The sequence below is a fragment of the Mytilus edulis genome, chromosome 5 (assembly GCF_963676685.1).
Source record: "Mytilus edulis chromosome 5, xbMytEdul2.2, whole genome shotgun sequence".
NCBI lineage: Eukaryota > Metazoa > Mollusca > Bivalvia > Mytilida > Mytilidae > Mytilus > Mytilus edulis.
The window spans coordinates 62,595,574-62,621,009 of NC_092348.1; the positions used below are offsets into that span (position 1 = coordinate 62,595,574).

At 30.6% G+C, this 25,436-nt stretch overlaps 2 protein-coding genes across 2 annotated transcripts; both read left to right on the plus strand.

Moving 5' to 3' along the window:
• The first annotated feature begins 3,652 nt into the window (after nt 1–3,652).
• On the plus strand, nt 3,653–6,227 carry LOC139522471 (uncharacterized). The gene is made up of 3 exons (XM_071315972.1): nt 3,653–3,737; nt 4,475–4,637; nt 5,553–6,227. Exons 1-3 carry the CDS (start codon nt 3,701–3,703, stop codon nt 5,677–5,679), a joined length of 327 nt encoding a protein of 108 aa, XP_071172073.1. The 5' UTR covers nt 3,653–3,700; the 3' UTR covers nt 5,680–6,227.
• A 14,623-nt stretch (nt 6,228–20,850) lies between these two features.
• On the plus strand, nt 20,851–24,166 carry LOC139522473 (uncharacterized). Its single transcript, XM_071315973.1, has 3 exons — nt 20,851–20,915; nt 22,050–22,221; nt 23,475–24,166. The coding sequence occupies exons 1-3, from the start codon at nt 20,852–20,854 to the stop codon at nt 23,599–23,601; spliced, it is 363 nt and encodes a 120-aa protein (XP_071172074.1). The 5' UTR covers nt 20,851; the 3' UTR covers nt 23,602–24,166.
• The last annotated feature ends 1,270 nt before the right edge of the window (nt 24,167–25,436 follow it).

Genomic DNA, 25,436 nt, shown 5'->3' on the forward strand with positions numbered 1-25,436 from the left:
AATAAAGTTAATTTGATACAGCTTGTTTCTGAATTTAATCAAACTGTTTAATATCTAGTTATTCATAAATATATATATAGATACTTCTGGTATTGTCTTTGTATGTAAGATTAATGATAAAAGTAAAAAATCAATCAAACTTCAATAAATATTAAATGGGATATTGTAGTTCAATTCTTTGTTATCAGATTCCTGCAATGTTAGATTATGGAACCAGAGAGCTTAGTGTGCCATCCTACATTTTATCATGCTCGATATAAGAAACGTGTGTTTTGATGCATTTAATCAAACTATATGTGTTATTGATACTGAAGTTTGTCATTGTACGTGTTTAGGAATTGCATCACATATAAATATTTATATATATACTAGGTTGCACTTCTTTTTTCTATATCATGGGTTAAGATTTAAAAACGTTTAGAAACGAATGCTTTACTTTTCCTACTTAATTTTAAAGCATAACTAGATAATATATATGATCATTGGAATGTTTTTTACATTTTTGTAAATAGTTTGGTCAAAGGGAAATAATATATATAGAATAGACCGCTTCGTTTCTCGTTTGAATGGTTTTACACTAGTCATTCTTGGCGCCCTTTATATCTTGCTAATCGGTGTGAGCCAAAGCTCTGTGTTTGAATACCTTACTTTGTCTCATTAGCGCTCACACCACATCTTTAAATATTTGTGTTTATATATTACATTTGCTATTTGCTAATTGACATTCGATCGTTGCTTAGATATTTGTACATTATAATGTTGTCAAATTGTACACTATTGCTTAACCGGTTATTCGGATAATCGTTCGACCGATTAACCGGTTAACCGGTAGTTTAAGTTGGTGTTCGGAAGCCTCTTATCTTTAGTACCCTACATATAGCTATAAGATGTTGTATGAGTGTCAATGTGACAACCTTCCATTCTAGTCATACATTTACGCTTTTTGAATTGAAGTTTGTCCTTAAGCATTATAAGGCTTGTCTGTGAGGATTCCTTGCGAAGTTTGGCTTTGAATATTCAGATAATCCGTATCAACTATATATGGCGTTTGTACCACCTTCAGATTGTAAAATAAAAAAAACTTCTTGATGTCGTAGAAGTTAATATGTCTGAAACTGATTATTTTTTCCTTTACCCTTGTCTCCGAAATCAATGTGGAGCGTTTCAATTTGAAATGATTCAGCATGTTACTCGTACTATCACGTATACATTTAGAACACTCACATTGGTTTGCATTTCACAATATTTTAGTTAGCATTTCGTTTAAAGTATAACAAAGCCTTACACGCGACGGATGTTTCACATTTAGAAGAAGGTCTACACTCTTTTAGATCAAAAATTAAATAATGAAGTTAATCGTAAAATTTAATCGTATTACTGATTTAAAGTTACTGTTAAAATAACATGGATACTAATTATGTTTCATTAAGATCTTGCCCAAAGCTGATCGACAAGTTCTAATTAATTTTATGTGTTTCGGATTAACAATAGCAATCAATAGACTGGACAATTGATCTGTTAAATTATTTACGGCGACGACAACATAACTATTTGATAATTTCGATACAAATTTATATCAACTCTATTAAAATTTGAAAAAAATGTCATGTTAACCGGTTAGCGTTTTTGGTATTCGGTATTCGGTCGTTCGATTGGTTAACCGGTTAACCGTTGACAACACTAATACATTCATACAAAACTGAACTATTCAACACAATGCCAACCAAAGCAGATTACAATGATATGGTTAGGGTGTTATTACGATATAGACTAGATATGTGTTACAATGCACTGGAAGATGATGACTATTAACCAATTCTCAGTAACGTGCTGGAAAGTTATGATGTTAAATTATTTGGTTGCGTTTTCCGCTTCAAAATTGAAGTAGTATAAATGAATGTTAAAACATGTTTTCGTTCTATTGAACCTTGGCTTGTCATGTTTAATTCTTTCGAGTTGACTGCTTCATTTCTGGATAGCTATAGATGATTATTGAATAGAATAAACTTATAATCATATATTTCTAGTAAAAAATGTTTCCATACAAGTGAGTGATTTAGCTAGCTACAAAATCATGTTAAATCCACTATTCATTTCATAAGAAAATACCTGTACCAAGTCAGATATATGACAGTTGTTTTCCATTCGATTAATTTGTTTTAGCTTTTGATTTTTTCCATTATATATGTGCCTTTTCCCTGGTGTTCGGTACTTTTGTCATTTTACTTGATACAAACCATTTGGCTGTCTTGAAACTTCTGTTTAAAAAGAATGTACAGATGCAATAAAACTGTAACTGGACTAATTAGATTAAAGTCGACGGGCATTAACGTTGACGGGCACATACTTTACAATATTGTTGTGAATTTCAAAATACACAGAGAATCAATATCAAAGTTATATTTATATATAAAACATTATTCATCAATTAAAATGGTAAACCAGTTTGGTTGTTACAACAAAGTGAACAAGATACAACGTGCGTCACTTATAACTCAACTACGGCGATACTTACTTCACAATGTACAGAAATGCCGTACCTTGTTTTACGTCCTCTGTGAAGTTAAACTGTTATTCTGTTACAGAGGCGAAAGATAACAAAGAGACGTTCAAACTCAGAAGTCAAAAGTAAACTGACAACGGCATTCATAAAAATGACAAAGACAAAATATAACAGTACTCCAAATGAAAAACTTTATGCTAACATGTAAACCACTAATTTGTTGTGTCTTGTGAACCAAAGTCAGTGGGGGTCATTATGATGTTGATTCAAATTCAAATATGCTAGTAAACATAGACATTCATTTAAACCCAATACTCTAGGATATAATATGTAGGTTGTCTAATTTAATGCAAAGGCGTTTGTCTAAGTGGTTCATTTGTGTTCATATGAATATTGTGAACTCATTCTTTTTTAAAGTAATACAAACTATTAATTTGGTATAATTTAATCCATCAACCCGTTGCTGTTGTTTCCAATTCTAATATATAGAAGGAAAAAAGCAATCAAGTGTTAATCGTAATGATGTTTTCTTAAACATTTTACAAATTAGGGATTTTATCAAAAATATTTTTTTTCTCTGTACATCCATGCATGATGGTCATCGTTTGAACTTATTTGAAGACAAATTAAAAAAAAAAGTAATAATAACAACACGTTATAAATTTAAAGCGTTTGAAGGTCTTATCAAGATTCATCTTCACTTCCTTATGGAGGAACGCTTACATCTGATATTTGAAATTCAATGATGTGTTATAACCGAACACGTTGACATATTAACAAAAAAGCACCTAGTAAAATAGCCAAATTCATCAAATTCACAGTTCCAAACATAAAAGTAAATTCAATACTTGTAACGTTTGTCCTTCAGATGTATGCTGGTTATCTTTTTTATATATAAAATAAATCTGTTATTGCACATTTCTCTGCTGTTTTTACAACTAATTCGACTCAAAGCATTCAGTTGGGTCTCCCTGTCAAATTCGTAATTGTTTAACCAGGGAGTAAACAGTAACAATTGTATCTATTAAATATGGTTAGTTATACAATACTATGAGTTTTTTACCATTTGTTTTTAAAGTCTTTGTTATATCACGTAAATACGTAATTGTACTATCTTTTGTACGATAATGTTTATAATTTAATCGTAAGCCTTAATCTTGATCAAACTATTTCACGTAAAGGTTGAGTATATAAATTATGAGAGCAGGAGGATCTCAACTTAGTATTTCTAATGGTGAGTTTATGTGATATTAGATTGTTTTATAATACATGTATAGAAAGAATCATGATTTATCCTAAAGTATCAATACACTTTCCAGTCAATAGACAGTATAGGGTCAATGTTCAATAAGTATGTTGTATAGGTAAACATTGATCATTTATCACCTTTAAACACACAACTGTGTCATCTTAAAATTTAGTTGTTATTTACATTTCATATTAATTATCTTACGTGATACTGAAAATAATCATGGGCAATAAAAACATGGTAATAATATATCTTTATAAACATCATTAAAAAATCCTCTTATTTTTTATCAGGAAATTTGATAGTTTGAAAAATTCTAACGTAAACATTTTATAGACAACATATTTTATTGTAATCGTTATCCCCAGATGTGTTGTATACTAAATGTATTAAACGTAAAACGACCAATCAAGTGTTTGAACTTTTTTGTTACGGAACTGTTCGAGGAAAAAGCAATTTTGATCACAAATGCATAGAGCGATTGTGAAAGCGATTATTTTCGATTAAACATTCAGGAAATGTTTTTATAGATTAAGGTTACATACATTCAAAGCAGAAAGTTATTTTGCTGTTTAGTTTATCTTCAAATTCTATCCATTCCTAGACTTAAAACTTTTAAGCAAGCATCCCAGTTTAGAAAACAAGTAATCAATAATAAATTTGTTTTTGCATTTAAATGTGCTTAAAATCGTTCTTTAAATCATGTTTACAACTTTCCATAGATGAAACAACAGATAGAATGGGACAGTTAAATGGATCTGATTTTGACTCGTCTGACCACACTGGTTTATGGATAGCTGTTGTGTTTTGTGTCTTGTTTCTATTTTTTCTAATCATTTCCACGATTGTTGTGAATGGAAGAAAAATGAACAACGAAAAAGAATTGTATGTATATATTATAAAGTTGATTACTTAACCAGTAAATGTACCAACAATAGATAAATCCTTTCAATATTTTGAAAATTGGTATCCTTAACTATTTCGACATGGAACGATCACAATATTCCCAGATGATATCAACATCCCAGTAGCCAGTACTTCGGTACTGTCATGAAAATCCGGATATTGTGTTATTAAAATTTCGGTTAAGGAATGTATTTCCTGCATGTATAGCTCTGATTCTTTGTCTGGCTTTGGCTATGCGTTTTTGTCGTTTTTGGTTCATAGCTCTTCGTCCTTTAAATAAGCTTTGGATTTTCAAATATTTTGTCCTCGGTCATTACTGAAGAGTCATTGATTGATGACATGCCCATCTGGTGCACACAATTTGGTACTGTTGGTGTGATTACATTGCTACATTGTATATGACAGGATATATTAAACGTAATGCTACTCCTAAAAAAATTGACACGAGCCACGAGAATTGATACTAAAAAAAGTATTCAGAGATCTCTGCATTTCAATATTTTTGTATCCGGAAGAGATAAAAACACTTTTTTAAACTTAAGTGATGTAAATGAGGCTTGTCTAAATCAACCTTAAAATGATAAAGAGCGTTATTTCATGATTTATAGTTTTCTGTTATACAAGATATAGGTGACCTACAAAATTTATGTGTAAAAAAGTGTTTGCCTAAAGTATTTGCGAATCTTAATTGTAGATTTGAAATCTTTTTGGAATTTCAGGAACCGTATGAAACTATTTAGCACCTCCTAACAATCATATTGTTTAAGGATAAATTTACTCTACTTTCATTTGGTACACATTATACATATTTCTATCCCCTAATATATCTTTGCAATATGGAACGAAATAATCATGCAAACTTATAGATATTGTTTTAATGTTTTTGTCTTTCAGTTTATTTCTGCAAAGGAAACTTACCGATATAGAGGGATACCGTTTGAAAATTGAGATAGAGAGATTGACCATCGAAAAGAGAAGACTTGAAATTGATGAAAACAATATTGCAGTCTCAGTGGCATAACTAAATCAATCCCGAACTGCTTTATGATGTGCAAACTATATGTCTTTTATGGGGCTTAAATGGCAATATATTTTAGATTGACTATACCTATCTAACTGCCCCAAAGCTTTTTAATTGATGAAAAGTATTTTTAGAAGTAGAATAAATGACTTATACTTTTAACTGTAACATTCCTCAATATGTTCACCATCATATTTTAGTTGTGGTCCACCTTACAAGTTTCGCCAGACCTTCGCTATCTTCCAGATCTAATAATATGAATAAACCAATATTTTCAGTGATGTTGTGCAGTGTATTATAGATTCAAATTCATATATTGCTATTTGACATATGGTAAATGGTCAACCTGGAAGCACGTATATATGTAGCCCCTACATTCATTACTTTAAGGCAAAGACAAAAACAAGTCTACCCAGAATATAGAATGGAAATGTATTAAAATTGTACACAAATTGTAACTTGCTTAACCATAGTTTTTACTGATCCAGAAAATTTATTTTGGTATTATTGGTATCTGTAATTGTTTCCTTCAGTGCGTTTCCTAGTTAAAAAAATTCTGGCAAAAATAAACCTTTAAGTTGTAATACCACTGATAAAATTTGCACTATAAAAAAATGTGCGGAATTTATCTTTGTTTCGATTAAGGAAATAATGTGTATGCTTAACGTTTTATCCTGTCTAGTACTATAGAAAAAAATTCTCCTTATATTTCATTGCATATAATAAAATTACAATCACTGGAAGTTAACCAATCGAGTTTCTCTCCTTATTTAACATGTGTACACGTTTTAGTAACCATGTAACCTCAAGTTTATAAAATATTCTATAGAAACCCCAAGTTAAAAAAATAATGGTGCTCTGAAATACCCAGACATATGGTCATGACACAGAAATGTTTTACTGCAGTTACATGTAGGAGTAATAACATTCAACTGTCAAATATTTTTTCGACCTATTGTCGTATACAACCGCATTTGACGTACCATGATTTAGTGGTATCACACCTTAACCGCGACTAATCATATTCCAATATTAAATTTCATTCTTAATATGATGCAACAAATATATTTTGAGAACAATTTTCATAAAGCTCTCGACTTACACAGCCGATATCTTTCGTTGTTTATATAAATGTCGCATTTTATTCGATAAAACTTGAATATAGGAAAAACAAAAATAAACCTTTTTTTAGAGAGAGCTTTTACGATTATTCGGATATATCTGTATACTTTTAACAAGTTCACTTTCTTACCTTATCATATAAATTAGCATATTTACCTGACGATATCGGGATATCGGTATTTAGTCGGATCGTAACATGTACTTGTGATTTGTTACAAACCGGTATTTTTAAAAATCAACAAACAAATGTCGAAATGTTCAGGACTTAATTAAATCTGTATTTGAGTAAGATGATTCAAGCTTACGATTTTTATTGCGTCTTACACTTTGAGAAGCAAATAATATATTACTACTATACTAAAATATTGTGTAAAAACGTTAATTATGAGCTATGAAGTCAAGTGGCTCGAGCATTTTTCTGAGGAAATTTTAGCAAATTTCAAAGAAATATTTTTACAGTGGGTTAGCTTTCATTAGTATTAGTCTTCACTATCCTATAGATTAACAACTTTTGGTTATATTTATAATTTAGAATCTTCATTGAAGGTTGAGCACGAATGCACAATTAATTAATTATATGTATGTGCCATTTGTATGCAAGAGTGACATTCTTTTGTATTATGTGCCGATTCGAAAACAAAATATGCGAGTATTGTCTCCCTTTAACAGTTTCATTATTTTATAATTAAGTATAGGTTTCTGATATAATTTTGAATAATTACAAAGTGTATCAATTCAATAAATTTCAGTTTTTGTTATTGGTGTATCAAAATAAAATTGAGAATGGAAATTGAGAATGTGCCAAAGAGACAACAACCCGACCATAGAAAAAAATACAACAGCAGAAGGTCACCAACAGGTCTTCAATGTAGCGAGTAATTTAGGCACCCGGAGGCGTCCTTCAGGTGGCCCCTAAACAAATATATACTAGTTCAGTGATTATGAACGCCATACTAATTTCCAAATTGTACACAAGAAACTAAAATTAAAATAATACAAGACTAACAAAGGCCAGAGGCTCCTGACTTATGACAGGCGCAAAAATGGCGTAAACAATTAAAACATTGATGTACGAATATAATTTCATAAATTTGAAACGTTTAAAATGATTACATACCAATATAAAGAACCGTTCATCAATTTTGAAAAAGACTGAAAATCGAATTATTTATCTCCTCTTCATGATGGATTGATTGGGAAATTACCCATAATGTTAAAAAAAGATTGGGAAATTACCCAGAGTTGTCTAATATTAATCACGGAGAGGGACTACCTGGCAATTTTTAGTTATAGCTTATCTAACGTTAAAACAATTTTCGACTATAAACGAATGTTACGTTATACAAATACAAGGACTTTGTTAGCTAAATCTAAAAAAATTATTCGATATTATGAATTTTTATTACAATATATTAATATGTTGAAAAAGACACATTCTTCGAAAGTCACATTAATCGGATAACCAAAGTGTGGTATAGGGTTGCTAAATAGTTTGAAGACAAATTAACATAATTTAACACAAAAGTAAACTTAAATTTTATACAACACCCTTTTTCATAAGTAAAATTTGTCATTTGTTCTTACGGTTTTAATTTCATTTATAAAACACATTAAATGAATGAAAGACATTTGACATATTCTTATTTTGTCATGAATTTTATTTTTACTCTCTCAAAATGGAAAATGAAATATATGAGGCAGATAGATATTTATGACATTTAAATATTATTATTTAAAATGGCAGGATCAAAGGAAATTTATTTATTTAGTTTCATCTGACATGTTTCAATTGCATCAATTGTAATTCAATGTTTTCAAACAAGTCTTTTATTTGCGTCACATTTCATGTTTTATCCAACATGTCAAATACAAATACCAATAAAACATGTACAGGTGAATATAATAAATTTTCACTATTGAATTATTGTTATATACGGGTACTTACTTCTTCCTGTTAGCCATCATTACCTGTTATTTTTGCTTAACTCGGAAAGGAGAAAGTAGGATAAAGAGCTGACTAAAATTATTTAACATGTGAGTTTTGATAATAAGGTTAAAAACACGGCTCTCATTTGCATCATTAAGCTGCGTATAGTCATAATGAATCATTACTATGGCGTAAACTAGCGATTCACAATAAGGCTGATATTAAACCGTTTAAAAGTTATTCTGTTTAAAAGAGGCAAAGATAGAAAAATAGCAGTTTAACTCATGAGTCAAGAGTAAACTACCAACTGCATGACAAAAGAAGACAGGACAAACAAAAATCAAACATCAATACACTAAATACAACACAGAAAACTTAAGGCTGAGTCACACGTTAACATCTTATTAGTTGGTAGGAGAGTTCTTAATTAAAGACAGTTGTTATCTATAATCTTAGGATTCAAAATACAAATAGAAGTAGGACAATTATATTACTTTTAACCCAATACTCTGGGATATAATACATGTGTTGTCCACCAAATATATAATCATTTGTATAAGTGGTGCATTTGTGTTCATATGAATAGTGTTAACTCGTTTTCTTGAAGTAATACAGACTGTAAAAAATAAGATATGATTTAATAATCAAAAACGTTGTTGTTCAAATTCAAATAAAAAGAAACAAAATACTATTTTTGAAATCAATGCTCCTCTATAAGATACTCTCAAAAATGGAAGGTTTATCAAAAATATCATTTTCTCTCTTCAGAAATGCATGTTGGTTATCGTATACTACGAATATATGTGAAAATATGACAGAAGAAGTAAACATAATAGTAACAACACGTTATAAATGTCATGTGTCCGAAACGCTTTTCTAGATTAATCATGTTAATGTTCACTTCCTTTTTGAGGAACGCTCACATCTGAATATTTGAAAGTCAATGATGTATAAAGACAGAAAACGTTGTAGACCTTCTAACAAAAAAGCACATAATCTATTGCAATAAAATATTATGATAAAATTCATACAACTTCTGAATGATCTGTTTTCTTTAGCAGAAGTATTTAACAAACAGCTCTCAAAACTATAACAAATTTCTTGTGGTAGTGTTCACATTGTAATCCTGTTTTCAAAACCATATGTGGTCTTTTAATTCATTGTTGTAGCAAGCGAGCATCCTGTCTGTTGCAGCTATAAAATCTGTTGTTTGTATGTAAAACGGGAAACCCATTGTTTATTTTTATTTTTTTTAAGTAGTGGGATATTGTCTATTCATGAGGTTCGATGAACTGTCCAATATTTTGGTAATATCTGGGGTATATTTTTTTTTCTTCTATTTTTTACCATCAAATGAAACTGCTTCAATTAAAAAGTTCGAACGAGAATTTGATTTTTTTGTGAGCTTTGCCACAAAAAGTATCGTTTCAAAATTTATTATGAGCTTGTATCATTTTGTGCTTTTAAATAGTCTTTTTTAGTGAATTTTTACATATGTATAAACATCATAAACATAGAGAAATAGGAATCCATAATAGCTAGGCAAGAACATAACCTACAACGAAAAATTAATTCGTAACATGTCTTTTACGCCATTATAACGATTATGGACATAGATTTCGGATGAATTTTAAAATATATCGATTTACTACTACCCTTGACTGATATTTTGCTGACTTAAAATATTGACATTTGTAAGATAGGGCTTTAATTCTTTATATTCAGTTTGATTTATTTGTAGTTTCTTCATGACACTTATATTTCCGGAATGTGGTTTATATGTTACATGCATGTTTATGAATATAAAGAAGCTTCAAAGATATTTTGTATAATACTATGATGTTATCATTTTTTAATTTTCGAAATATTTTTTAGAATAATAAATGTTTAAATCGTTAGTACCAATCGGTAAAATAATAAAATAGTTATGTTATATCATGATTTTTTTCGTATAGATAAAAAGAGCATGGATATACGTTTTCCTTTACGAATAATCGCTTTACTGGTGACTTTCCATATAGCCATTTGTCAAGGTAATTTCATATTTGCATCAAGATTTAAGAAACAGCTTTAATGTCATATAATGAATAATGTTAGCATTATCAAAGTATTATCAAAACAAAAAGTTCGCTATAAAACCAAGTTCAATCCACCATTTTGTACATTCGAAAATGGCTGTACCAAATCAGGAATATGACAGTTGTCGATTCGTTTGCTGTGTTTTATCATTTGATTTTGATTTTGCCATTTGATTGGGGACTTTTCGTTTTGAATTTGTCTCGGAGTTCAGTATTTTTGTGATTTTACTTTTTCGATGGAGATGAAGTCATAATACTTATCATAAAATTGTTGTAAATTGCAAAACAACTGTTCATTGAAGTATCTCTAGCTGACGAACCATCAATGAAGATATTTATTTAATGTCTCTTTATTTGATATGATGTGAAACATTATTACTCTCTTTTAGAATTAATCTTCACAGTACATAGTTTTAGTTTATCATATATTTGTTTAAAATATTACTTAAATTTTACAGTTCAATAACATTTAAAAATATTAAAAGGCTATGAATGGAAAACTATGTTTATTAACCAGACTAAGAATTTTCTCGGCGGGCTGATAAACGATCCTTTATTGATTGCTTCCGGAATGTTAGCATATGCCTTTCGGTTAATGTCCGTGACGTTTATCGCATGCAACTTCGTGCATTTCCGGAAATTTGTTTGTAAACATGATAGACGATATCGCTGCGTTTGTAGAGTCTTTGAAAAACGACAACATAGTGCGGAAAACCGCAAGTGATTTAAGACTTTCACAAATTGGTTAAGGAGCAACAATGAATTAAGATTAAACATGTTTTGAAAGACATATCTACCCTGTATAACACATTGCCTTACATTCTCATTAAGAAAAAATTCATACACCTAATTAAATGGCCATTTAAAAAGTCAGAATGTGAAAATATATGTTCAAACTCTTTTAGGTCATTTTTTAGTAGCAGAAAACAAAAAAAAACTATGTCAATTGGAAATGCTTTGGTACTATATATGCCCTTGAATTTTTACTAGATAACATTTGTGTTCGCTTTGGGGATTCCGTATATCGTCAGATTATCGGAATTTCAATGGGGACTAGCTGTGCACCACTTATTGCGGACCTGTTTTTGTATTGCTATGAGTTACAATTTATGACAAAAATAAGCAAAGACCCATCGAAACAACATCTGATAAACAAATTTAATAATACTTTTAGATATTTGGATGATAGTTTGGCTCTCAATAATGACGATTTCAGTATGTATATCAAAAAAACTTATCCTGTTGAACTTACTTTAAATAAAGCTAATACTAACAATGACCACTGCCCTTTCCTCGATCTTGATATCTACATCACTATCGGAAAGCTGAATACTAAAATTTATGTTAAAAGAGATGATATTTCATTTCCTATCGTTAATTATCCATTTTTAGATGGTGAGGTTCCCTTGTCACCATCTTATGGTGTTTATATATCTCAACTTGTCCGATGCGCTCGTGTATCTAACATTTTTTTAGATTTTAACGAGAGAAATTTATGTATTACTGAAAAATTATTATACCAGGGTTTTCGATATCACAAACTAGTCAAAACATTTACTAAATTTTATCATCGGTATAAGGACACCATTCGTAAATATAGCTCAACATGCAGACTTCTTATACGTTCAGGTATTTCACATCCAATTTTTTATGGAAATATTCTTTATAAAGCACAAAGGTGTCAGTATTCACCTCAAAAACTAACAAAACCTTTGAATAGACCTTTTAAGAAGGGATATAGTTACGATACTGTTGTCAGGTCATTAAAGATTGCATATTTTGGCGTTAATATTGATTCACTTATAGGGTCTTTGCATCGGAACTAAACACATTTATTCAAAAACCTGTTGTTGGCATGACACGGGTAATGTTCTTCTCATATGTTATGATGGTATGATACTTAACGCCTTACGGGAAGGATTGTGCCTGATGTTCATATGATGAAATCATAATCTTTCAGTCAGTTTAATTGAAGTCTGGAGCTGGCATGTCAGTTAACTGCTAGTAGTCTGTTGTTATTTATGTATTATTGTCATTTTGTTTATTTTCTTTGGTTACATCTTCTGACATCAGACTCGGACAGACTCGGACTTCTCTTGAACTGAATTTTAATGTGCGTATTGTTATGCGTTTACTTTTCTACATTGGCTAGAGGTATAGGGGAAGGGTTGAGATCTCACAAACATGTTTAACCCCGCCGCATTTTTGCGCCTGTCCCATGTCAGGAGCCTCTGACCTTTGTTAGTCTTGTATTATTTTAATTTTAGTTTCTTGTGTATAATTTGGAAATTAGTATGGCGTTCATTATCACTGAAGTAGTATATATTTGTTTAGGGGCCAGCTGAAGGACCCATCTGGGTGCGGGAATTTCTAGCTACATTGAAGACCTGTTGGTGACCTTCTGCTGTTGTTTTTTTTTCTATGGTCGGGTCGTTGTCTCTTAGGCACATTCCCCATTTCCATTCTCAATTTTAATATCAAATTTTGAGTCCAACTCTAGACATGTTCCAGCCCCAACAACTTCAGCCATAAATAAAATGCCAGAAATTGTACATAACAATTATAAAGGAAAAACTATGCACATTTGTTCTGGTACAACCATCACATGAAAGGTGACAATACATTTATAAAAATTAAAACATGATTATTGACAAGATAAATAAAATGCTTGTAATATCAATAAAAACAATTAAGTTAAGAAATTTGTATTTGGTTGTCTGTACTGTAAGTTATTATATAAAAGTTCAAAGAAAGACAAAATTTTAATAGTTGTTGTCTGTATTTCTTCTGCTGAAGTATATGATGAAAAGATCATTACATGTCATTTTTCATATCAGACCTCGTTCATGATATCAGCCCTCGAGTCTGCAGCTCTTGGTTTGATGTCATGACCTAGGGCCGATAAAGGGTCTGAAATGAAAAATGCCATGTAATAATCTATACTTATAGCATTCATGGCAGGACTTCGCAATCAATTACGGCAGACCAGCCTCGAAACAGTCGTTTTTGTTAACTTGTTTTAAAATTTACCGAAACAGTCGACCCAATTGATTTCACTGTGCCCAATTACGTACAAAATAAAACGATAATATATATGAGTATCAAAAATTCTCCGAGATTTATTTATTGAATCGTTGTATCAAAATTATATTGTAAATGCAATACTGTTACTGATTCTGGCCAATAACACAGCAAAAGAACACTAGAATTAAGGAAAATTAAGAATAGGGATGAAACATTATGTATATATATTTTTCAAAACCACTAGATTAAGCATAATATAGTATATGTACACTATAAACTATACTGTTAAACTGAATATTACATAAGCTGTGTTGCCATTTACTCGGTTTCAAAGATACGTAAACTGTGCTCCACAATGGTTCCGATTGGTAGAAAAACTACGACCATGAAGTCATTGATCGATTTTATTACGTACTGGTTTAAATATTTGAGGTAGGGCCAATTTCCTTCCCCTGAATATTTTTCACAGAAGGGCCAATTTCAAAAAGTGCTGAAAGAATAAAATTTATAAATACAAAAAATAAAAATGCTTTTTGATCAATATCTCGATTTTCATATATCATGACATGTGTGATAAATACATGAAATAGTTAATTTAACCCTCCAAAAAGGATGAAAGTCCAATATGAGGAATTAAGGGTGCTTTTAGGTGGGAAAAACAGGGAATTCCCCTAGAAGGACATTTCAAACCAGAAAAAAAGTTATGTAATGAATACAACTTTTTCCCTCAAAAATGAAATTGGTTTTTACTGAAATAAGTGAAACATCGCTTAGTTGTACCTATATAGCAAGCATTGCCGTGGCTTTATACGTAGAGCATACAGGTCTGAATACTGTTTTGGCAGTTGTTCAAAATGATGCATTGTCCTATGATGTTACTCTTGATTCGAAAGATGATGCCGTGAAATTATTAAATGGCATAGAGATCAATAGATGTGACTACAACTGTAGTCTTATCTTTTATGATACAACCGTTGTTTCATTCGTGAAATTAGCTTCGTTTATTGAAGATGATGAACGGGAATACTCATTAAATCTCTTATATATCGCCTTGCTATACCGGGAACGCAAGTAGCAGATGGAATAAGGTTCATTTAAGTGTAAATTCCCACCAGGATCTGTTGCCTTTCCATGGACAATGGGATTCGAGATTGGTACAACAATGAAACACTATCGTGTTGTTCATAATAATCAGAGTAAGGTCTGTTCACTTTGCCTATCGCCAGATCATATTCAACGTGACTGTCCGCATTATGTCTGCGTTGGTTGTGGTAATCATGGACACTCATTTCGGAAATGTAGAGCTAAAAATGTGATGGCTGCAAAAATCTGCCTTAAAAGTGTGTATGTGACGCAGTTGAAGTAAATGGTAATGCTGATGGTGGAAATAAGGATGAGTTACACGTAGGAGCTAAGGGGTTCTTTGACAAAGATGATAGACAAGGTTTAGACCCAACAACTTCCAAGATAAAAATAATCAAGGTCATGAGAATGATTGTCCATACTGTGGGCATCTGGTATGTATTTGTGAGTCCCCTACCTGTGGTAAAGCTGAATGCACTTGCCCTTGTGGAAAATGTTAAAAATGTCCATGTCAATGTAGTATTGTTTGTTATCATAATGATCCATGTGTATGCCCATGTTTAGATAGTAAACATGCTCCTTGTGAGTGTGTATGTGAACATTGTAAACAAACTGTTTGTAACTGTATAGACTCTGATGAAAACGAAGACACAGCAGTAGCATATGAAAATGATGTAACTGTCAAAAATATATATGAACCTATGAATGAACAAAATGAATTATGTAAAAATGATGTATCTTTGAATGTTGTTGTTGAAATTCATAACACTGAAAATGTAGACAGTAGAAAAGGGAAAATTGTTATTTCTGATGATAATTGTAATGATGATAATGTTGAGGTTGTTTGTCTGACTGGGATAAATGACGTCATCTCTTCGTGTGAAGTAGATGACACAGGGCGAGATGAGCATATAGATAATAAAAAGGTGCGGAGAGACACCTCTCCTTCTGGTGAAAAAATGGATACGGGAGGAGAGGACAGTGACACTTGTGGTGATTGTGCCACGATTTGTGATGAGGTCACAGCCGGGGTACATAATGATGGCTCCTCTGTCTTTGATGAAGATGAAAGCTCAGATGGAGGAGGTATTGATAAGAATAATGAGGCCGAAATGGTTTCGAAAAACACAAAGGCATTGACTGCCAGACAATTAAGAAGAGTATGGTAAAAAGCAAGAAGAAATGAAAATCAAAATTAGATGGGAAACAAAATGCTGGTGAAAAGGCCTCAGATACTTGACATGATGGCAATGTTTAAATTTATATTACTTACCTTACTTTTAAAATGGTATTTATATGTACACATAATTGTAATGGTCTGAAAAGTGTAGATAATTTTCAAAATTATGTATCTGTATTATACGATAGGCATATAAGCTTTTCCCTGTTACAGGAAACAGTTTGGGACGATGGCTTTGTCAATGGAATTAGACATATGTATAAAGGTGTGATTTGGGAAAGTAATGGTAAAAATTGTCGACAAGATGTAGCTATTAAGATTAGTTATAATTATAAAGAAAGTTCTAAATTAGTTTTTAAAGATGACAAATGTCGCTGTATAGGTGTAACGTATGATTATCAAGGAAAAGTTGTAATTTAGTTTCTTTATATACTCCAAATAATTCTTCAGAAAGAAAAGATTTTTTTATGTTTATTAGAGGATAAATATCAAGTTTAGAAAACCTCAGTGTTGGAGTTGATTTTAAAAACCACTTTAAGTAGTATAGATAACGGTGGTTTATCAAAACATTTTTGTGATGAAGCTTATAAAGAGCTATGTGAAATTATTCATTCATGTAATGTATACGATATATGGAGAAGTAGAAATGAAAATAAAAAGATATTTTCTTGGAAAAGAATTACAAATGGTATGTTACAACAAAGTCGTATTGACTATTTTCTTATTAGTCGAATGTTGTCATCTAATGTATAAAATGTATCTTAAAACGAAACTATTTTTAGTTACCATACTTACGTTATAATGAATTTCAATTTCTGTACTGTTGAAAAAGGTCCCGGACTATGGGTTTTAAATAACATTTTACCACATAATGATGAATGTGTTCAAAAAGTAAGGAATATAATTAATGAAGCTGTACAAAGTTCATTGTATACTGTTTAACCTCTTGTATGGTTGGATAATCTTCAGTTTAGAATCAAAACGTTCTCACAAGTTTTTTCAGTGAAATTGGTAAAAGAAAAAAAGAAAGATTTTTGTAACTTACAAAATAAAATCCAAAAGATGTGCTATGCAAGCAGATGGTATTGCTATAGATGTAACAAAATTAGAAAACTTTAAGCTTGAGTTAAATAATTATGAGTTAGAAAAATGCAAAGGAGCGGTTTTACGATCCAAAGCAATATGGGCTTCTGAAAGTGATAAGAACACTATTTTTTAATGTAGAAAAATACAAGCAAGAAAATAATGCTGTAAAAGAAATTATACATGACAAAGGTGATGTCATTAGTGATACTGATGGTAAACTAGATATCGAATATGCTTTTTATAAAAATGTATATTCTTGTGTTAAAGTAGATCATGTGAAAATGGAAAAATTCATTTGTTCCATTGATGTAAAAAAAAAATCGAAATGATAAAGACATGTGTGATGCAGAAATAATATATGATGAAATTACTAAAAAAAAATAAAGTCCTGGTACAGATAGGCTTACGACAGAATTTTACTGTAAATTGTATGATTGTTGAAGAAATATCTTATGTCATGTTTATAATAGTATTTATGATGAAAATATTTGGTCAAGGTCTATAAGCTTAATTTATAAGAAAAAAAGTGACAGAAGAATTTTGAAAAATTATAGACCAATATCTTTGTTACAAGTTGAGATTATAAAATATTGGCCAGAATAATGGCAGATAGATTTAAAAGGGTATTACCAGCTATTATATCAGAAAACCAAACCTGCTGTATTATTGGTAGAGATATAAGTAATAATATTGCTAATGTGGGAGATATCATTACTTTAGTTGAAAATGATGAACTTGAAGGCTATATTGTTTAAATTGACCAAGAGAAAGCTTTTGACTGAGAAAGTCAAAAGTTTATTTTTAAAACATTAAAGCAATTTTGGTTTGGTGATGTATTTATCAAGTGAATAGAAATTTCTATACAAGAATTAATAGCTATGTAAAATGCAATGGATTTTTGACACCTTATTTTTCTGTTGAAAATGGGATAAGACAAAGTTGTCCTTCTTTATGTTTTAGCAGCTGAAACTTTACAATGTCACATTAGAAAAAATGTGAATATGTCTGGTATAAAAATTCCAAAAACGACTGATTAAGCTCTTATTTTTCAGCACGCAGATGTGTCTGATAAAAGTTTTAATGATGATTTTCAAAGTTTTGAAATGAATGGAAGCCAGTTCAGGCGCTAAAATAAATAGGCAAAAATCAGAGATATTGTCAATTTGGAAAGGTAGAATAACTGATTATGTAGAAAAAAAACAAATACAATTTGCAAGTTTGTGAAAAGTATAAATTATTTTTAGGAGTGTTTGTTGGCAAAGACAAAACTGTTTGTGATTATTTAAATTGGAGTGGCAAAGTTAGTAAAATTAAGTCCTTATTAATTATGCAGATGCAGAGGCAATTGACTATACAGGGAAGAGTGAATGTTATTTCCTCATTATTTATGTCAAGAATATGGTATTCTTTGTTTGTAACATTGATGCAAGATCATGTTTTACAAGATATTAAAACTGCTTGACTTTGTGTTACTTTTGTGTGGAACAATGGTGCACACTTGGTAAAATATAACACAAGCTTTGACCAAAACTGTAATGGAGGTTTACAGTTACCTGATATTGAATTAAAAATGTATGCATTTAGATTAAAATTTTGGCCAGGTATTTAGACAGTGCTATGGAAGTCTACATTTAAATATTTTATTTCAAAAATTTTAAATATGAACTTATCAGAAGAAATATTATTCATGTCTTTACCAGAAAACTTCGAGTGTATTCCTATTGTTTACAAAAAAATCTTGAAAGGTTTTAATCTCTCAAGAGATGATATTGAATTTGATCTAAGCACTGCAAATGTATACTATCAACCCTTATTTTGAAATCCAAATGTGTTGTTCAACGGAAATACAGTTATATAGTATGATTTTACAAATGCTTGAATTGTTCAAGTAAAAGATATAGGTTATGAAGTTATAGAGGTTTCTTACCAGAAATAGCTATAGTTGAGATGATGCCAAATGTTACTAATCATTTTAATATTAACAATATTGTAAAAAGATATAATATTTTAAAGGTTGTATTGCCTGAAGAATGGACAGAAATTATTCATAAAAATATTCAAAGGAGTTTTTTATGTGTTCGACAAAAGAATTGCATTTATTTTATTTGCTTCAAAAAGTGGTCGGAAGTATTTGAGATTGAAGAGAATGATTTTTGTAAAGTATGGAAAAACGTTAATTTTTATTGGAAACCATCTATATTGATGGATCTAGATTTCAAAATAGCACATAATTGTATTTTCACTAATTCTAAACTTATGACTATGAAACTTATAAATTACAAAGTATGTGATGTATGTGAAAAGGAAATAGAAAATATCACTAATTTATTTTTATTATGTTCTGAATTAGTAGAATGTCATCTGTTTATGCAACAAAAGTTCTCAGTTTTATTTGATAATGTTAATTCTGACAAAATTGATAATTTAGTGTATGAAGAAGTATTTATGTTTGCATCTATCAAACGCGTTAGTGTAAGTTTTTTCAACTGCATGTTATCTTTAGCGAGATATTGTATCTTTAGATGTAGGAATCTACTTAGAAATTTAAACAGTGATGTTGATCTTATTAGACTATTTTATACACTTTAAAACATTATATAACTTACCTGTATGAATATTTGTGTGATGCAAGATGAATGAGAAATGTTTTTGAGAAACACTTTTTAAAAAATAATCTTCTGAGACAAGAAACTGAAGGCTTCATTACATTTAATTTCTGATTATTGTGTTGATTATATATGTCATCATATTAACAAAATTGTCTTGTGATATTTTTGTGTAATATGTAATATATCTTTTATTGTATATAAATATTGTATAATTGAATAAAGATTTTTAAAAAAGAGCATATAACTGCAAATGAAAGACTGTTGTGAAGAAAGGGTTCAAATCTCGCAAAGATGTTTTACATTTTTTTTCTGTTGAAATATTAAATCGATGTTTCTATCATATTTTTTCGGATGTTTGTAGATAATTTATAGAGTCATTATATAGATGGATCTTTTTTACTATATTTCATTTCATTAAAGAAAAAAATAATGTATCGCTTATTGTGTGCATTCCTATGACTATTCATACTCTTGACTTACTTTCTATTCATGTGTTTACATTTATTACATATATGAAATGATCAATTGCCGTCAAACTGAAGAAACTGCCTGTACATAACCAATTACACACGAATTGATTATATAGCAATGAAGCCCAAATGTTGCGTCTGTAATATACACACAACTACAAAAAGGCCATTGTAGAAAAATTTCAGAACAACACAAACAATTTTTCGAAACTTTAAAGAACATGGTCTTATATATAACAAATGCAGTCAACAGCAATTTTGTCGCCAATTCACCAACTGTGTAGATACTATTGCTGACATTTTGACCACCGTCCCTGCACCGTACCGAAGCCATCAGAAAATGAAACAACACCACAGAACAAATCAATTACACAACATATCGTGATTGTAGGTAAAACATCAAGAAGCTGTTGCATCTTTATCACAACGAGGAACTTTTTGTTAAAATGTCAGAAAATGCTATATTACGTGTGTTTGTAACACAAGGTATTCTATGAACAACTGATGTAAGATGTCAGATGTCCGGTTAAATATATCTTACTTTATTTTATCTCATAGACGATAAAACCTTAAAGACAAGGAAAAGTATACATATGTACAGAGCAGTATCCCATTTCCGTATGTCTGATATTAGTTTGCTTCTTGACAAGTTACGTGGTATGGTACCTTATTCGCATATAGAGTGTTAACAATTAAACAAACTCAATATAAAAAAAAACAATAGTCATGGCCTTGAGTTTTGTATGAATACATGTTCAAGGTAAGAAAATAGATGATGTGACGTATTTGCATGTACTATAATAAGCATTTGTCGGTCCATTTAAAACATGATTTATCTTTCTAATCGAATGAAAAGAACTCCGGGGAAAATGGCCCTGGCTCTTTATATTTAATTAGAAAAAATTTCCATTTTGGGAAAATTTTTAAACTTCAACATAACATTTTATAATTTGAATTCGAATATTTGGAAGTAAATACATAAAAAAAATATATATATTTCCCCCTAATTAATAACAACATGTACGCACTGGATGTGTGAAACGTTAGGACCATGCTGTTTATGATTAATCCATAACCTCTTGCTATTTTTCACAACGAGACTGCATTTATCGAAAAACTACCAATCCGGTAGCGTTTTAACTTTTTTGTTACGAAACTGTTCGAAAAAAACAATCAATTGATCACAAGTGTAAATAGCTATTCTAAATGGTGATTTTCTTCCGTGAGTCTTTCCTATAATGTGACTTGCAGTCCCGCAGTAGAAGTAATGACTTCTAGTCACGTAAATTCCGGTGACGCACGGAGAGAACACATTTCATGTCGCATGATCGATGATGCCGGTATCAGCAATCCAATTATATGACATACCATACAACGTTAGCTCAATCTCTTTTAGCTCGTTTAGAATGATGTTCTGTTGCTATAGATAAAAGTTAACTACATTTCAAGCAGATCATTATGTTGCTGTCTTGCTTATTTTCGAATTTGTTTGGAAAAGGTTAGCTATTGCCCACCATCCTTAGACTTTTAATCTCAAACATACATCTGTATACCGCCTTCCAATTAATGAATCTCGAGCATACTTCACTTCATGGTAGTCTTTTCAAAAGGTTTGGATGTCTTTGTATGAATGCAAACAAATGATTTATTCAACACCGCCATGCTAGTCCAAAATTCTCTCTAGTGTCACGACCTAGTTGATGAAACGTGTAATCACATATAACTATTATTATTTTCACATTTGAAAGTGCTTAAAATTCATCTTAACATTATGTTAAAAACTTTTCACAGATGAACAAACAGATAGATTGGGACATGTATCTGGATCTGAGTATGCGAGAGTAACATCACATGATATAACTGTTCCTTTGATAGTTGTTGTTGTTAGTGTCTTGTTGCTAGTTATTATGTTCATTTTCCTAGCTGTTGTGATTAAGAAGAAAATGAAGAACAAAAACGAAATGTATGTATACATATAATAAAGAAGATTACTTAACCAGTTAATGTACCAGATGCATCACTGTTTTGAAAAAAAGTATGCATTATTTAATGTATTTGTTATATATTATGATGATCATGACAGTCCCCGATGATATCACCATCCCAGTTAGCTAGTACTGACATGAACATACGGATATTGTGTTCTTAGAATTTGTTGTTACAAAATATTTCAAATAGTTCAAAATTATCTCCATCAAACAAAGCTCTGATACCTTGCCTGGCCTTGCTTTGGCTATACGTTTTAGTTCTTTTTGGTTTATAGCTCTTTCATTAATTAAGCTTTGGATTTTCTTATATTTTTGCCTCGAGCATAACTGACGAGACATTAATAGACAATATATAAGACAATATTGAGTATCAATTCTCTTGGATTGAGGAAAACTTGAATGTTTCACGAAACCAACGATATTTTGCAAACAACGCATATTAATGAATACACAGTATTATTGTTTAATAAATTCGAAAGCTTTCTTTGATGTTTACCTTCTAAATGACTATTTTTTAATAATTACAGAGGGTGACAAATTCGTAAGGTTTGATATAAGTTATAATGTTGATAAAATTTGTGTTTATAAATTGCCAATGAGGACAAACTTATACAAATTTTAAAAAAAACAGCAACACTTTTCAAATCGATTCTGTGAGGTGCTCTTTTCAAATTCGTTTATTGACGAAAAATTAAAGCAGATATAAGATTATACAGGTAATGAATTCGAAAAAGAAAGCGTCATTTCATGACGCAAGCCTTGTCTGTTATACTAACTAAGTGAATTAGAAAAAGAATATATAAACTATTTTTCTATCTAATTTATTTACTTGCCCAAATTGAAGATTTGAAATGGTTTTTGAATTTCCGGAACCATATAAAAATTCATTAACTCCTCACAATCGAATTTTTCTAATGCATACAGCGTTCATTATCACTGACCTAGTATCTATATTTGTTTAGGGTCCAGCTGAAGGACATCTCCGGGTGTAGGAATTTCTCGCTGCATTGATGACTTATTGGTGACCTTCTGTTGTTTTATGTTCTATGGTCGGGTTGTTGTCTCTTTGACATATTCCCCATTTCCATTCTCAATTTTATGCACATATAATCCACCTATAATTTGGTAAACATTATCAATATTGTATTTTGAACCACTGTGCATTATTGACTGTAACAACCATGCTAAATTGTAAATATTGTTTAAATGTTTTTGTTTTGTCTTTCAGGCTATTACTGCAACGGAAACTTACCGAAATAGAGGGCCATCGTTTGAACATTGAGATAGAGAGATTGATCATTGAAAAGAGAAGAGTTGAAATTGTTGAAGACAAGCTTGCATTCTCTGCGGCATAATTGAATCAATGTCTATGATCTGCTACATGAGTCATCGGTGTTTAGGTTTCATGTTGAGTTTGAAAAACTTTAGGTTTAAACTTTATTCACCTAACCAATCTAGCCATCCAAACATTTTAATAATAATATGAATTTGATAACAAATTTATCAAAACAATATCAAAAAAATGTTTTAAATCTTTCTGCTAGTAATACGTGTAACCTTTTATGTATAAAATACTCATTATGGTCCTATATATTCTCTGGTGTGTACTCCTTTGCCAATTCATTGCTTTCTACTTGTAAGCTTATATCACAACATTACTTTTTTGTAGTAAATAAAACATATGTTTGTAACAACATTACTCATAGATTTGAATAAAGAAAGATTCAGATTCAAAACTAGGTACAGATTTCATGGAATCAATTTTGTTGTTATTTCGAAAATTGACCTTTAAAGATTATTTAACTACCTTAAAGTGATGCATTTTGATGTTCTCTATTATTGATAGTAAACAAAGCACAAGACTCTGAAGAGCATGCATCGCTCACTTATGTCTTTGTGCATCTTCAAAAATGATCCATCTATGACATTTCGGACGTGTACAATGTATAGAGTTCATGACAGAAAACTTGTTTTTGTTAATCCTGAATTGCTTATTCTTTTTCCTGTGTTAATTTCTCTCCATATTTAGTTTTTGCCAAAAACACAAAATAAAAGGATAAAGATCGCCATTTAAGGATGAACACTCTTTTGAATGGTCTACGAATGATTTCAACAAATTTAAGTCATTTGTGGATCTTGTCTTGCTGATCATTTTTGCTAATTTAAGAATCTCACTCATCCTTTTCGTGCCTGTCAGCACATAAGGCCTCAAATTATGTTATAGATAATGCATATTTTAAGGTTTTTCTTGTCGTAGAACACACCTCGGGGTGTCAGGATTATTCAAAGAAAGACCTCCCTCCGGTCGGTCTTTCATTTGATCAATCCTGACACCCCTCGGTGTGTTCTACGACAAGAAAAACCTTAAAATATACATTATCTGACTTATATACCGTCAAAAAATATTAATTTTGTAAAGATTTGTAAAATTTAGTATCCTATTTTACCGACAACACTAAAGTGGAATATTCCTTTCTAATGCGTCCAGGTTTTAATACGCCCTGCGGCTCATTTAGAATGTGAAATAAAACTCACTAAATAATTTAGATATAAACCTTTTAAAAATTATTATCCATACACAATAAAAATATTACTGTAACTGCATGAAGTAAGACACAAGTGTATTGTTACCGTCCGATAAGGGTGTATGATAAATACAAGACACTTTGTTAGTAATCTATTGTGCCATTTAGCTTATGGAAAAGGGGGAGGGGGTATGTTTTTTTTCTATTTGTTATGTTATTTCTATCGCGGAAAAGTGGTTATTTTTTTTAACAATTGAATCGAATGACAAATTCAGAAAAATTGTTTTTTGAATAGCAATACATTTAATTAAAAGATAATCAGGATATAATTATATACCCTCCGCAACCAACCCTTTCGTGAGTTACGTTAATGTTATTCAATTGAAAATACGATTATCTTATTAGTTGATCATTTGATTGAGTAAAAGGTATACATAAATTTTAAAAAGTTGAGAACTGACACGAAGACGAATATAAATGCATGTAGGTCACAGTATGATTTCCTATTCAGTATGTATCGTTCTAAACATGCATGAAATATTTGCCACTGGACGTTAAGCAAGCAACCAAAAATCCATCAACCTATTCAGTTTGACCCAATAAGATATTCAAAATCTTACACACGAATATGTTAAATCTGGATTTATTTTATGAAAGTCTACATT